General features: G+C 37.1%; 1 protein-coding gene and 1 pseudogene across 1 annotated transcript; both read left to right on the top strand.

Moving 5' to 3' along the window:
- The first annotated feature begins 213 nt into the window (after window positions 1–213).
- On the top strand, window positions 214–1,135 carry LOC124109213 (olfactory receptor 4C15-like; annotated as a pseudogene).
- Window positions 1,136–12,574: 11,439 nt separating this feature from the next.
- Window positions 12,575–13,516, top strand: LOC124109218 (olfactory receptor 4C15-like). Its single transcript, XM_046467753.1, has one exon. It carries the CDS (start codon window positions 12,578–12,580, stop codon window positions 13,514–13,516), a length of 939 nt encoding a protein of 312 aa, XP_046323709.1. The 5' UTR covers window positions 12,575–12,577.
- The last annotated feature ends 1,510 nt before the right edge of the window (window positions 13,517–15,026 follow it).

Raw genomic sequence — 15,026 nt, 5'->3', positions numbered from 1 at the left:
TTTCTTAAAGTGTACAATAATTTGACTCCACTCAACTTTGCCTGATCTACAACAGCCTTCAATAAATGTCTAATATCATGTTCTCAGTGATAACAAAGCACTCAAATAGGTTCACATAATCCTGCTCCAACTAGTTGATGACAATAATACTATAAATAGCTAATTGTAGGTTAACCCAATCACAGTTTTACCTTTACCTTTTCCTTGGAAATCATGCAAAACCAGAGCACTGTAACTGAGTTTGTCCTCCTGGAGCTTTTGAATAATCCAAGAATTCAGTTGTGTTTATGTTGGTCTACATTATAACTGCTGTGGGTAAAATGCTTAATGTAGTGTCCATCCTCTTCATCCCTCAACTGCTGGGCTCCTCAGTGTACTTCTTCTTGACATTCCTGTCCTTTCTGGATGCCTGCTTCTCCTGTGTCACACATCAAAGATGATCGTGGACTCCCTGTGTGAGAGGAAAACCATCTCTTACAAAAGACACATGATTCAACATTTTGCTGAGCACTTTCTTGCTGGAGCAGAGGTGATTGTCCTCATGTCCATAACTTATGACTGCTATGTGGATTTTCAAGCGTTGGCACTACTCTTCCTTTATAAACTGAATGCTCTGTGGCATTCTGGTGGGGATGGCCTGGACAGGGGGCTTCTTGCATTCCATCATACAGATTCTCTTTACATTCCAGCTGCCTTTTAGTGACCTCAATGACATTGATCATTTCTTCTGTGACTTGTACCCATTACTGGAGCTGGACTGCACAGACACATCTTTGGACTTTTTGTGGTTGCTAACAGTGGGTTTATCTGCATTATAATATTCACCATGTTGCTTGTCTCCTGTGGTATAATCTTGCTGTCTCTGAGAACCCTTGATTCTGAAGGGCAGAGGGAAGCCCTATCCACCTGTGAAGCTCATTTGCTGTTGTGATTTTGTTCTTTGTCCCATGAATATTTACATATGCAAGACCTCCTTCTAATTTTACATTTGACAAAATGATGGCAATATTTTACACCATACTATACTCCTTGCTCAATCCTTTGACTTATACTTTTAGAAAAATGGAAATGAAAGATGCTATGAGGAAAGTGGAAGAGATTAGTGGTGGTTTCTGATGAAAAACATAATTATTAAACTTCATAAATAATAATATAATGAGTAACAAATTCAAAATGGGCTTAAATGAAAAACTTGATGGGACCCTCATTATCTCAAAAGTAGTAACACAATTTTATAAAAATATCAGTACTGTGGGGTCAGAGACAATGTTGTTCACTGTCTTTTCAGGTATCTACTCAAGTTGGCAAGTTAACATCCTATTGTGTAATTTGAATTTTATGCTTACTTAAAATCTAATATTTTTTAAATGGAAATTAAAAATACGTGTCAGATTGCAGGCTGCTGACTCCATGTTTGATAAAACTTGTGCATGGATTTAAAAAAAGTATCTTAGAGACAGATACTTAAAGTATTTCAAGTGCAAAGAAATTTTGATTTAGGATATTGATCTCAGTGATGCTGGAGAAAAACCAACCAGAACTCAGGAGAGGCATCCAGAAGAACATTAGTGGAAACTTCATTGTGGATTTCCTGTATGCTGTGACCATGTTCTTTAAGGTGGGTCCATTACCATCTCTACTGGTTTAATCATTCTTGAATTTCATAACAGATAGACCCTGATGGCCCAGAGCTGCCTACCTTGGATGATGTTCTCTTTGTTCAGCACAACTTTATGTCAAATAAACTTCAGAGGGCAAAATGAGGCAGATGTCATGGGGTCCCAACAATGAGTATTTCTTATTCAAGTTCAATCAAAGGGAATTGATGAAGGGCACAGCCAACAAAACCAGGACCAAGTGTGAATATAGGAGCTGACTCCTCTCCATACTAAAGAGGAAATCCAGAGGCAACAGAGAGTAAAAAGAACTTTAAAACAAGATAATATTCTAATATATTTGGTATTTCAAGTTTAAGCAATGAAATTGCTTAGGAATTGTATTGTGTTACATCACAAGTCAGATAAAATCACAATTTTGCTCAAAATCTCATAGTGTTCTCCAATCTCAAATTACTCGTATTCCTACCATGAATCTTTTGCCCATTCTTGCACTGTGGGGTTTTCTTTATTTTATACCCTGATTATTATTCTTTGTCTTCCTTTCACTGAAAATAACTTTTTTTTTTTCTTTTGGCTCCGAATTCTCCCACTGTTATTTGATATTCCTATGTCTTCCCTGCTATCATTTTCAAATATACATATGACGTGCCGGTCAGGCTGACTCATCCTGAAGTTTGCATCCAGGGTAGGCAGTAGGTGTTCTGAACAAGTCAGGGGTTTTCTTCATTGTCTGTCTGTGGGTTCTTGGGTTTAGGTTGGCTCCATCTGGAAGATGACAGTGTGACACTTTGCATGCCAGTGTGGGGCAGAGTGTTAGAGATTTCCATGTTGTACAAAAGCTTGGATTCTGGTTCTGGAAGTTTTCTCTCTGCTAGTCTCTATCTCCTAGTTTAGGCTGAAGCACACAAATAGAAATGATACCATTTTGTGTCACAAAACATGGTAAAATAGAATAAATGAAAGATGTTGAAACAAAAATGAAAGAAGGATATTCTTAAAGGTAGGATATTCATATAAAGACTATACAAAGAAGCCATTGTTTTAGTGTGGTCCAACCCAAAGGGACCTGAGGAGCTAGGTACCATTTTCCCTGAAGCTTCAGTATTAAAAGCTATGTTCATTTTCATCCAATAGAACTATCCTACATTCTTTTCAAATAAAATGAAAAGAGATAATTATTTTATCCTTCAGAAATTGTGCTTTTAGTTTGAAAGTTACAGAATCTCAAAATCAATTTCGGAGAGGAAAAAAAGCAATTAGATTAACATAAAAATTTCCATATGTTAACAGAAATATTTCTCTTTAACAAGCACATGTTGCTGCCCAGTCCCAGTACAACACGCATTGTCCCCGTGGATTAATGCTGTCTTGTCCTAGATCTTAGTTATTGCATTTAATAAGGACACTGGCATCTTGCCCCACTTTTACAATCAGACCCTACATTTCATCCCCACATGCACAGTGTTCCTTTCCTGAGCATCAAGTAAAGTGAACACATTTTCACATAAAAACCCAAGAGCAGTTTAAAATGGGCAGGGGAGTCTTTTAATTGGTGGTGGACATAAACTTTAAACACACGTGAGCAAATGGAAAACCAATTTCCAATCCCCGGGGAAAACTGAGAAGCAATTCTCCAGATTCATGAGCTCTCAGGGATATCTCTTTAAATTCCAGTTAGAAATCAAGGAGGTTACCTTCTTATTCATTTTTCTTTTTCCTGAGACCATGTTCAAGACCACAATTGTGAGCCACTGAGAACATGACCAGCGTGACTGCCAGAGAGCATGTTCCCCCACACCTTACATATACAAGGAAGAACGGGCAACAACTTTCACATTCTGGCCACCACTGCATGAAATTTTCTCTACTGAGTTTACGGGGTGGTCATCATTAGAATTTTCAGGGAATCTGTATGTGGTAAGATTTATAATTTACATTTTTGCATTTTCAGAGAGATTTCAAATTGTGAGGCAGTGTTTAAAATTCTGTGTGTGTTGTGATCAGTGTACCAAGTTTAACGCAGTCCTTGGCCTATAAATACTGTGCATTTTTGGACCAATTACTTAGCTATTGTGGCTGTAAGATTCTCATCTTTAATGGATGCTATATTACCACACTCAATGATAGTCAAGGGGAATAAATAATACATGTGGATGCTATAAGACAACACTTGATAATAACAACAGCTATTTAAATGTTTCCAATATTTCTTTCAGTCAGGATATGGTGGTAGAGAGAATGATAAAATTAGAACCGTTTAGATTTTCATCTTCAAGTTAAAGACAAATAATTAGAAAGGCAACAACTTCATATTTTTGTTCTAGTTCTCCTACAGCATATTCTTTGGTTTTTAATACATTTTCATTTATCATTTGTCTTCTATTGTTCTCTCCATCTGGAGTTTTAAGTTCAAAAAGAGGAATTTTCTGAGGCTCTATAAAGTACATTGAAGTTGAAACATGACAAATTCAAGTATTGTTCTGTCATTCACAATCATGTAGCCTTTAGTATTTCCACAGCTACAAATTCACAAGTGGCACAGGGGAAAACATTAAAAAAAGAAATTAGGACTCAAGTCATGGAGTACAGTCCTCTAATAATGCCCATTTAATTTTCTCTAAGTGCTTTGAGTTCATAAATCCATAGCCCTAAAAACAATGATGACAAAAAGAAAAATTGACTTAAATCATGGTAAGAATGCCTTAGAATTGAGCTTATAGAAATGTTTTTAAGATACAGTTTTTGACCTTTGAAAAAGCAGGAAATTTTTCATCTTTATTTGCATATGTCTGGAAAATGGAATGTACTATTTGTCAGCACAAGTTGCTCAACCATAGAAAGTTTTGTAGAAGCAAAGTCAGATAAGCATTAATGTGTTAAATTCAACATATGCTCCAAGTCAAATCCATAGTATGTTAGTTCTCATTCACCTGCAGCAATTTAGATCAAATTGTTCAACCATATGAAAAAAAAAATTGACTCCTACATATCTTCAGGATCCTAATATGTTTGTGATAAAGCAAAGATCTTATTTTGTTCTTTTAAAATTTTTCATATTTAGTGTGAATTGAATGAATACAAAGACAGTAAACATTTTTTAAAAAACATAAAAATGAAAAACTGCTTTAATTTACTCCTCAGAATTGTCCAGGAAAATCTAAGTTCCTGAATTTCTTAACTATTTTAGTCCTACTTGACATAACTTAGTCTCTTCTTTAAAATGAGCTCAATTACTAAGGTAAGAAGGTTCATGTACCTGTAATAAAGATGAAAGGTGAAAACAAAAAGGGTTTTTTTTATTAAATTCCATAAATATTAAGTGTATAAAGAATGAAATATTTAGGGCTACCATGATGACAGAGAAAATGCACTAAAGTCTGAAAAGAATATATTTCTGAGCTGATCACAAAAAATGAATACGCTTAGCTTGATATACAAAAAATACATATTTTATGGATGAATTATTATCCTGAATCAAAAATATGGAGGCCAAGTAACTTATTAAAAAGGGTAATTACAAATAGGATTTTAATTCATTCTCTTAATTTGTAGTAGCAATATTTACGTGGTATAATAAAATGGATGGAAATGTGACTGATATGCATATATTTTTTATACAACTGCATTTGAAATTTGCTACTTGAATATAGTTGCAAAACACTTCTTACAATGACAACTTTACTAATCCCTTTTATAGATTTGAATGTTTTATGTACTTTTAAGTTGAAGCAGAAAATCTATTATTTTCAGAACAATTAGTGATAGAGTTATTTTTGTTGCTAAAATGAATAGAAAGCAAACAGTGGGCAATGTGGGAAATGAAGGAAATACTGGGCAATGTGGGTAGTGGGACACAGTGAGGCAAATTTCCCAAGGTCACCTCCAGATGATGGCCTGGTGTCCACACTGTTCATGCTGTGGGGGGGCCCTGAGAAATCCCAGGTTCAGCTTCAGCATTTTCAGTAGTATAGCAATCAAGAAAGGAAAGACCACACACAGGATGTTCCAGGACAGATACAGACAGAATAAGCTGCTGCTTGTAGGAGGATCTGTTTAAAATTGATATCAGAATTAGTATATTCAGGACAGGGAGGGTTCTGTCCATGGTTTAGCTTTTTATGGAAAGTTAACAATAGTTAAAAATTTTTGATAAGAATTCTGTGTTATACTAACCAATTATTTCCTCCTCTACAAACCAATCTCCTTTAACTTCACTCTATTTTGCTGAACTCTAGATGATGGTAAATCTGGTATTTTGTGTTTAAACTTATGATCAACTTTAAATATTGCTAAAACCATAACCAGATATATATTGCAATTAAAATTTTTTAAAACTATTTTATCATTTTTATGTTTCCTTCCAGATACATTATATTTAATTTATCAAAGCAAATAAGCTAGGCTATTGGAAATTTTATTGTTTTTCTCATTTAACATACTGTAAAAGTGCTTCACCTATTTTATTTATTTATTTATTTGCATTACAATTCTTAATACACCTTTAATGGTTTTATGGTTTTTTTAGGGGGAGTACCAGTGATTTATAGGGGCACTGGAACACTCAGCCATATCCCCAGACCTATTTTGTATTTTATTTAGGGACAAGGTTTCACTGAGTTGCTTAGCACCTTGCTTTTGCTGAGGCTGGCTTTGAATTAGCAATTCTCCTGACTCAGTTTCCCAAGGGGCTGCGATTCCAGAAGTGTGCCAGGAAGCTCAACTTTTTAAACAGTTTTGTTACCATCATGTGGTATTAATTTTAAATATCTGATTTTCATAAACATCTTTCTGTCGCTGACTATTTTAGCTAGGTCTCCCTTTTCTCCATCACACATGGCACTGAACTGTCTTCCATTGTAAAGCTTCCTTTCTCTCCCCATTGCACTTTCAGGATAAATGTTTAGGGTTGAAGTTGCTAGTATAAAAATTACTAACATATTTATGATTCTAAAATTATTTACTAATATGTTTTACAAAGGAATTAGATGAATGAACCAGTTTTATTGCTATTTTAAGGTATAATTTAAAATTGTGTAATTTAAAAAGTATAAATTTTTAGAGTGATTTAATTTCATCTCTCTTTGTATAAATAAGCAGTGCTTGAAAATACTGCTAATAACATTTTTTATGTCATGCTTTCCATTTATACTTCAAAAAACATATTAATTATAAGCAATTGACTCTTTTGTGTCAGGTAGTTGATGAGTGTTCCTCTATTTTAGACTTGAGGAGATGGGAACATGATGATTTCTTTAATGATACCTGACCACTGGATGACGTTCCTGGGATTCATAGTTTTCCAACAGCAAACACTGAAAGCATTTTAAAATTAATATTTTATTAGAGTAAGTTAAGGTAAACATAAAATTGCTAAGATTGAAAGTATCCTGTGTACTACCCACTTTCCCCTAATATTGCATCTTAAATTAGCACAGAAATATGTATCAAGAATATGAAACAATAATGGATGCTAACTTATTCTTCACTAAACAATAGACTATATTTGACTAATTTTTCTTTTATTGTGTTTTTTTGTGTGTGTGTATGTTCTAGGATTCAATTCTTCTTAACTCATTGCCTCTAAGAAAATTACCTTTCAAAAAAATTAAAATGATAAACCTTCTGATCAAAACCATTAACATACTATATTCTCCACTGTCAATGTTCTGACACAAATTTACAAAATTCCTTTATTTGATAAAATAAGGAGTTGTGTGTTTATATTTAATGAATATTTCAAATTTAAAATTACATTGTTTTAAAAACACCCTTATAAAAGGAAGTGAAAGGGCAAAATTTATTTAATTATTAGATTAACATAGGGCTTGTCTTCCTTTTTGAAAGAAAACTGGAGCAGGACTGATAACACACTCACCTTGTCAGAAGCCTGACAGGCTGCTTTGCACAGAAAGAGAACAGCAGCAAATACCCCTTGAGTGCTACTTTATAGTCCAGAATCATGACCGCATGCACTTTAAGCGCAAGTTTATCTCTTGTGACTGGCATCACCTTTTTTCGGAAGGCAAGTTTCTGTTTCTTGGGAACAGAGATAGGCATGTCTTTTTCTCTCAAGGAGAGAACAGAGACGCACAAGATTTTATCTCTCAAAAATTGGCAAATTTCTATTTTTTTTCATTGTAGTTGAACACATTACCTTTATTTTGTTTATTTATTTTTATGTGGTGCTGAGGATCGAGCCCAGCGCCACGCAAGAAGAAAAACATTATTCATAAAGTGGGGTTGGGGAAAGGAAGATGGCTGCAATTGTGCCAACATCCCTCCCTTTTTGTTTTAATACAGGGGTTTAGGGTGGCTTATGGATGGAGGTCTCTTATTATGGCTATTTCCTGATGGCATGGGGGTGGCAGCAGAGGCAGAGGCAGGTCCTAGAGGGAGTTTTTTTTTTTTTTTCATCAATTGAATATACTCTCACAGAGGCATCTGATTGACCACTTGGTTGTTGAAGGTCTTGGTTCTTTCCATGATGATTTCCTGTAAAATCTTGAAAACACCTGGTAACAAAACTACCAGGCAGAGAACGGCAGTGAGAGGTCCCAGAAGGGGTAAGACCCAAGTCAGGATAGGGTCCCATAGGCTGGTGAGAAAGAAAGAGAGGGAATTAGCCAGAGAACTTTAGTTTAAGCTTAGCTTTTAGATTCTATAGGGTTTGTATGTTTTGTTTTATCTTTCCTGATTGGTTGATATGGTAACAACATTTTTCTAGGAGAAGACAGGTACCTCTCTTTTCTGCTGTAATTAGATCTATTGCCCTCCTGTTCTGTAGGGTGACTTCTCTCAGGGAAAGGATCTGAGTCTATAGGAGGTGGATAGCCTCATTGAAGTGTAGATGGATCTGACTAGTTCCTCACCAAGTTGGTCAAGTTGGGAGGCCAAGATAAGGCTATGTCCGAGGGCTCCCCCTACTGTCCCCAGGGTTACCAGTGAGGATATTAGACTAATGCCTAAGAGGACTGGAAGAATGACTGCCTGGTTAGATTAAGTTGGGGGAACATGAGGACAGCCATCTCAACCAATGTATAGAGCAAGATGGGGAGATAGGACGATCAAGACACAGGACCTGGGGTAGAAGCATTGACACATGTCATGAGAGAACTATTTTGGCATAAGATGTGAGTTCCTAGGGGGTTTATATAAGAGTCTGGCCCCATGATGATATGGTGTAGACAGCAAGTGGGGTTGGTGTGGGTGTTAGACTGAGTGTTCCAGAAAGACCCATTTAGTCCTGCTGTATGAAGGGGTAGTTGTTGAGAGAATTTATGTAAGGTGGAAGTACAGGAATTGGGAGGTGGGAACACATTGGACATTGGATAGGAGAATGGCTGATTTAGGAGGATCACCCATTGGGGTACAAACGAAGCAGTCTTGTTGATAAAGGGACTAATGTACTATGTGATGTAAAAGGTAGAGAGAATAACCTGTGATTTGGAGCCAGGAAGTTTGAGGGTGTCTATTGTTTTAAGTTTTGGAAAATTTTGTGAGAGCTGTTTGTTATTATATAATGACTGCATCTCATAAGGTGTGTGGGGCTTAGTCATAGGTTCAGATTATCTGGAAAGATCCATGAGGGTCTGGGCTTGCCACATAAAAGTTTATAGAGCCAGTTACTCCTTTTCCCATTTTGTGTCCCAAGGATAATCAATCCTGAAGGTATGTAAAGGCAGGATCCTATAATAGGGGTTTGGAGAAGGAGGGGGTTTGGACAATCTGTTGGAAGAGCCATATCCATGTTCCATAGAATGATAATTGCAGGACCATTTGGAATATCCCTTCCAATTGAGGTCATTGCATGTGTCGGAGTTATCAGAAGTTAAGCAGAGACAGAAATTATGAGAGAAAAAGCTTTCTTGGGTATATTTGGTACAGTCAAAACAGTTGGTAACACAGATTTGAGCAAAGTTGAATGTGAGGAGAGGGTCCTTTGACAACCTTTAATGGGACAGAATGCAGAGTTGACTAAAGTGGAGGACTTTTGTCCACTGCATATATCTTAAATTGCCAAGCATAGTGAGTGCCAGGAGGATTTTTGGGAGCTGTGGGAGGGAAATAGAGAAAGAAGAGGGGTAGTGTGATCATAGTATGTGGAAGGGGAGAGAGTAAAGGAGAAAGGGGGGAGGTAAATTTCAGTTGGGGTGAAGTCCCTGAAGGATCCCTGAAATGAGTTGGAAGAGGAAAGTGGGAGTAATAGGCCTTGGAAGTCCTGGGCCAGAGGCCAGCTCTGTCCATAGGATGAACAGAAATTGATAGTAATAAGAAAGGGAGAGGAAGTCACTTATCTGAGGTGGTGTGGTCTTTGGGTTGTTCTAGTACTGGGTGAAGTTTGGAGACTTGTGTCTGTTTGAGCCACAAAGTGAGGGGCCTGTGGAGGTTGTAGTGAAGTGAGGGTGAGAGCAGGTTTTGAGAGCTAAATTGTGTATCCATTTGGGAAACCCCTTAAGCTTGGCAGAAGTTAGGGTGGTTGAGAGTAACTTCATATGGTTCCATCCATTTAGGGGACAGGCCATTGAGTAGGGTAACTGTGCTGGGATGGAAGGATTAGAGGAATACCATGTCCCCCACTGGAATAGGGGAGGAAAGGTTGTCTGTAGGGACCAAGTGATTAAGATCTGCATATTTCCAAAGCAATGCTTGAAGGTGATTCAAAAGATGGGGCAAAAGGTGGGGTGGAATAGTTGTGGGCTGTGGGCATAAAGTAGGGGGGTGTCATTGGGCACCCATACATAAGCTCAAATGGAGAGATATGGAAGGGTTTTTTTTTAGGGAGGGCTCATAACCTTAGGGGGGCCAGAGAGATAAGTGTTACTCAGTCAAGGTGTAGTTTGTGAGAGAGTTTAGTGAAATGTTTTTGATGGTTTCGTTGGTGTGTTCTACCTTGCCTGATGATTGAGGGTGGTATGGTATATGAAAATACCAGTTTAAGTGCTTGTGTTAATTGTTGGGTAATTTGAGAGATAAATTTGGGCCCATTATCAGACTGGAAGGAAGAAGGGAGGCCAAAGTGAGGAATGAGTTCTTTAAGGAGGATTTTGGAAATGGTTTGCTAGTGGTGGGATAGACCTCAACACATTCAGAGAATGTGTCAACCAGGACTAGGAGATATTTGAAACATTTTTTGGTGGGCATGTAGTTGAAGTCAGTTTGCCAGTTGCTGGCAGGTAAATGTCCTCTTGCTAGTGAGTTGGAATGGAGGGAGGACAAATGTTAGAGAAAGGGTTAGTTTTTTGACATTTCTCGCAGGAAGAGGAGAGGTCTTGGAGGAATTTGATAATGTGAGGGTTAGAGAGTGTTTGACGATGTCCCTTAGAGAAGACAGGTTAAGGTAAAATAAGTCTCACCTCTCTACACTACCCTTGGTAAGGGGCTATGGCAGTGTGTTCTCATCACACATTACTTTCCTCTGTGCTATTGACTACATCAATGTTTTTACCTGTAGAGACTAATTGGATCCTCAAAAGATCCTATTGATAGACATTCTAACTAAACTCACATGGAAGTGTTACCTAAGGCTTACAGAATTATAAGAACATTTGGAGAAATTGTCTGGAAAACTCATGGAAATGCTTGAGGTAGAAAAGGCAATTGGCTATTCATGGAGTACATAATAACTATAATTAGTAAGAACATATTATTTTAAGGAATACTTTCAAGTTTCCAAATATGATAGTCAATATGAAATTTGGAGATGAATGTGTAAGATGTATATGAACATATTGGCTTAGACCAATATGTTCAAACCAACATTTGATTAGACCCAGTCACATAGTATAAATTATGGGAAAATGATTAATAGAGTCTGAAGACTCTGGACTAAGATGGTTACCTATTTGCCTATGCAAATGATTGGCCATTACCTTCTGATTCCTCATCATTTTCTGTTTCCTTCATTAAGATGCCCATTCACTAATGAACAAAGACTAAGAGGATTTAGTAATTCAAGTGGGTGGGAACTCTAGAAAAGTTAAGTCAGCCCTGAATTTTCTGATAGAAAAGTGAAATTCTTACTCTTTCCAGAGTGATCCAGCGGAAAGAACTTGGTTTTGGAGACAGATGTTCTGTGTAACAACCTAGGTCAAGCATCTGGTGTTCACTTGTACTCAACCATGAATTTCCTATCAAGGAAGTAAGGATATAAATCTTAGAGTGTTACCAGGGTAGTGAGTCTTGTATAACTGCTCTCCTGTACCTATTTCTCTTAGTTGGTATTACAACATTTGAAGGTAGGTGTTATTATTTTTGTGAAATTTTCTCCTAATGTCTAAATGAGGTAATTAAAAAAAAACCCCAAAACTAAACATTTAGTGCAGACTTGTGATGTGCTGTCTGTCACTTGGTACTTTTTCATAGATCCTTCATTGTGATAAAGAAGAAATTGAATCATGAAAAGACCAAATTCAGTTTATACCTTAAAGAAAGTTTTGATGTATACTCATGCTTTAAAATCACCACTTAAATTGTATATTATTTATTTTTTTAGGTCTCAGGGTCTCCAGATTACAGATGGCTTATTAGTCAACTCTGCCTCCTCCCATAACAATGGCAGAAATGAACAATAGAGCTACAGTCCTCATATCCCCACCATGAGGGTGAGGTGAAGAATGCTTCCCAATGATTCACTGAGGGAAGTCACTAGTAAATCATCAAAACTGTCTTTGGAGATTAAAATCTATTCTTCTCTACCTTCTTCTTTATAGAAGCTTTGCTAATTCAAAAGCTGTGAATACTGTATCTTCACCTCAATTTTGCCTGATCTCTAGCTCCTATCCTCAATAAAGGTCTAAATTTGTGTTTGCAATGACAACAGAAACCTTAAAGACAAAATGTATTTAGGTGCACTGAAATAATTGGTGACTCCAAAACTATAAAGTGGTCTGAAGCAAATCTTTATCATAATTGCAAACTTCAGTGATAACTTTTGCATGTTTGCCCTTTTCTTGGAAATCATGCAAAACCAAAGCTTCATAACTGAATTTGTCCTCCTGGGGCTTTCAAAGAATCCTACTATTCAGAAAATAGTATTTGTTGTGTTTTTATTGGTCTACATTGCAGCTATTGTAGGCAACATGCTGATTGTACTGACCATCCTCTGTAGCCCTGCACTGCTGGGATCCCCCATGTACTTCTTTTTGGCATCATTATCCTTCCTGGAGGCCTGTTTATCCTCTGCCATCACACCGAAAATGATTGCAGACTCCCTTTATGAGAGGAAAACCATCTCTTATAAAGGATGCATGATTCAACTTTTTGCTGAACATCTATTTGGTGGGGCGGAGATGATCATCCTCACTTCCATGGCTTATGATAGATATGTGGCCATTTGCAAGCCCTTGCACTACTCTTCCATCATGAACTGGAGGCTCTGTGGCATTCTGATGGTGGTGGCCTGGTCAGGGGGCTTCTTGCATTCCATTACAGTGGTTCTGTTCACTTTCCAACTGCCCTATTGTGGGCCTAATGTCATTGATCATTTCATGTGTGACTTGTACCCATTATTGGACCTAGCTTGCACTGACACTCACATCCTTGGCCTTTTAATGGTTGCCACGACTGGGTTTATGTGCATTATAATCTTCTGCTTGTTGCTGGTCTCCTATGGTATCATCTTGTTCTCCCTGAGAAAACACAGTGCTGAGGGGCAGAGGAAAGCTCTGTCCACCTGTGGATCTCACATTGCTGTTGTAGTTTTGTTTTTTGTCCCATGCATATTTATAAATACCCAGCCTCCTTCTGTCTTTTCCTTTGACAAACTGGTGGAAACGTTCTATACCATGTTCACCCCCTTGCTCAATCCCTTGATTTATACTTTCAGAAATAAGGAAGTGAAAAATGCTATAAGGAAAATGTGGAAAAGATTGGTGTTAGTTTCTGATGAAAAATATTAGACTCAAAAATAGTATAAAGAGCAAAGCAATCAAATGGTCGAAGACAAAGCTTTATAGGATGCTCAGTACCTATTAAAATGTAATACACTTCTATAGAACAAGAAATTATTTTGGCCATCAAAGATGATGTTTTTATTTTTATAGCAGGTGTCTACTTTGAATTGGCAACTCAGTATCTAGATATGCAAATTAGAAAATGTTGATCTTTATGCTTACCTCAAATCTAATAATAATAATAAAGAATGGAGAGAAAAATTTTTTGTCAAAATGTTAGACATTAACTTTATGCTTTCCAAAATCTTGGGTGAGCAAAACAAATACATCTTTGACATGAGGATTAGAATCTTACTCAAACTATTTCATTTGGGGAAAAACAAGATTTATTTAGGAGGGTGAACTCAGTGATTCTGAATCAAATGTAACCTGAATTCAGGAAAAGCACACAGAAGAGCAATAATAGAACTGCTGTAGAAGTTCTGCATCAGATGACTCCATCAATGAAAGGGATCTATTAACATTTCTATATAATTGATGTAGCCTCAGGAATTTCTTGACAGATAAACCCTGGGTGGCCCAGTGCTGCCCACTAAGAGTTCTTCCTGGACAACAATCAGGCTAAAGAAGAGAGGAGGCATCTCCATACTGATTTCCAAATTGGCCGCACCAATTTGCAGTCCTACCAGCAGTGTACAAGTGTACCCTTTTCCCCACATCCTTGCCAGCACTTGTTGTTGTTTGACTTCTAAAAAGTAACAAAATCATGGCATTTGCGGGGAAATGGATGACATTAGAGCAGATTATGCTAAGTGAAGTCAGCCAATCCCTAAAAAACAAATGCAGAATGTCTTCTTTGATATAAGGGGGGCAACACAAAACAGAGCAGGGAGGAAGAGCATGAGAAGAAGATTACCATCAAACAGGGACAAGAGTTGGGAGAGAATGTGAGAGAGAAGGGGAATTGCACTGAAGATGGAAGGAGACCCTCACTGTTATACAAAAATACATATAAGAGGATGTGAGGAGAAGGGGGAAAAAAGAGAGAGAGAGAGAGAAATGAGTTAAGGTAGATGAGGTAGAGAGAGGTAAGGGGAGGTGAGGGGAAGGGAGGGGAGGGGGATAGGAAGGGGATAGGAAGGGCAGCAGAATAAAACAGACACTAGTATGGCAGTATGTATAAATGTGGCTGTATAACCAATGTGATCCTGCAGTCTGTACAAGTGGGAATAATAAGAATTCATACCACATTTGAATCAAATGTATGATATATGATATGTCAAGATCAATGTAATGTTTTGAGCAACTAATAAATTTCTGATGAGTAAAAAAAAGAAAAAGAAAAAAATAAAATAAAATATAAAAATGGAAAAAAAAAAAAAGAAAAAGAAGAGAGGAGGCAGATTCCAGGAGGGAGTCAGCCATGTGTATCTCCTATTCAAGCACAAGCAAAGGGAATTCTGAAGATGCTACATTACCAAGAAAACCAGAACTAACTGAAGATATGAAGAGCTGA

The sequence above is a fragment of the Marmota monax genome, unplaced genomic scaffold, assembly GCF_021218885.2.
Source record: "Marmota monax isolate L192 unplaced genomic scaffold, Marmota_monax_Labrador192_F-V1.1 WCK01_AAM20220418_F8-fsc00932, whole genome shotgun sequence".
Lineage (NCBI taxonomy): Eukaryota > Metazoa > Chordata > Mammalia > Rodentia > Sciuridae > Marmota > Marmota monax.
Note: the sequence above shows the minus strand (reverse complement) of the source record. Positions and strands in the feature narration are given on the sequence as shown.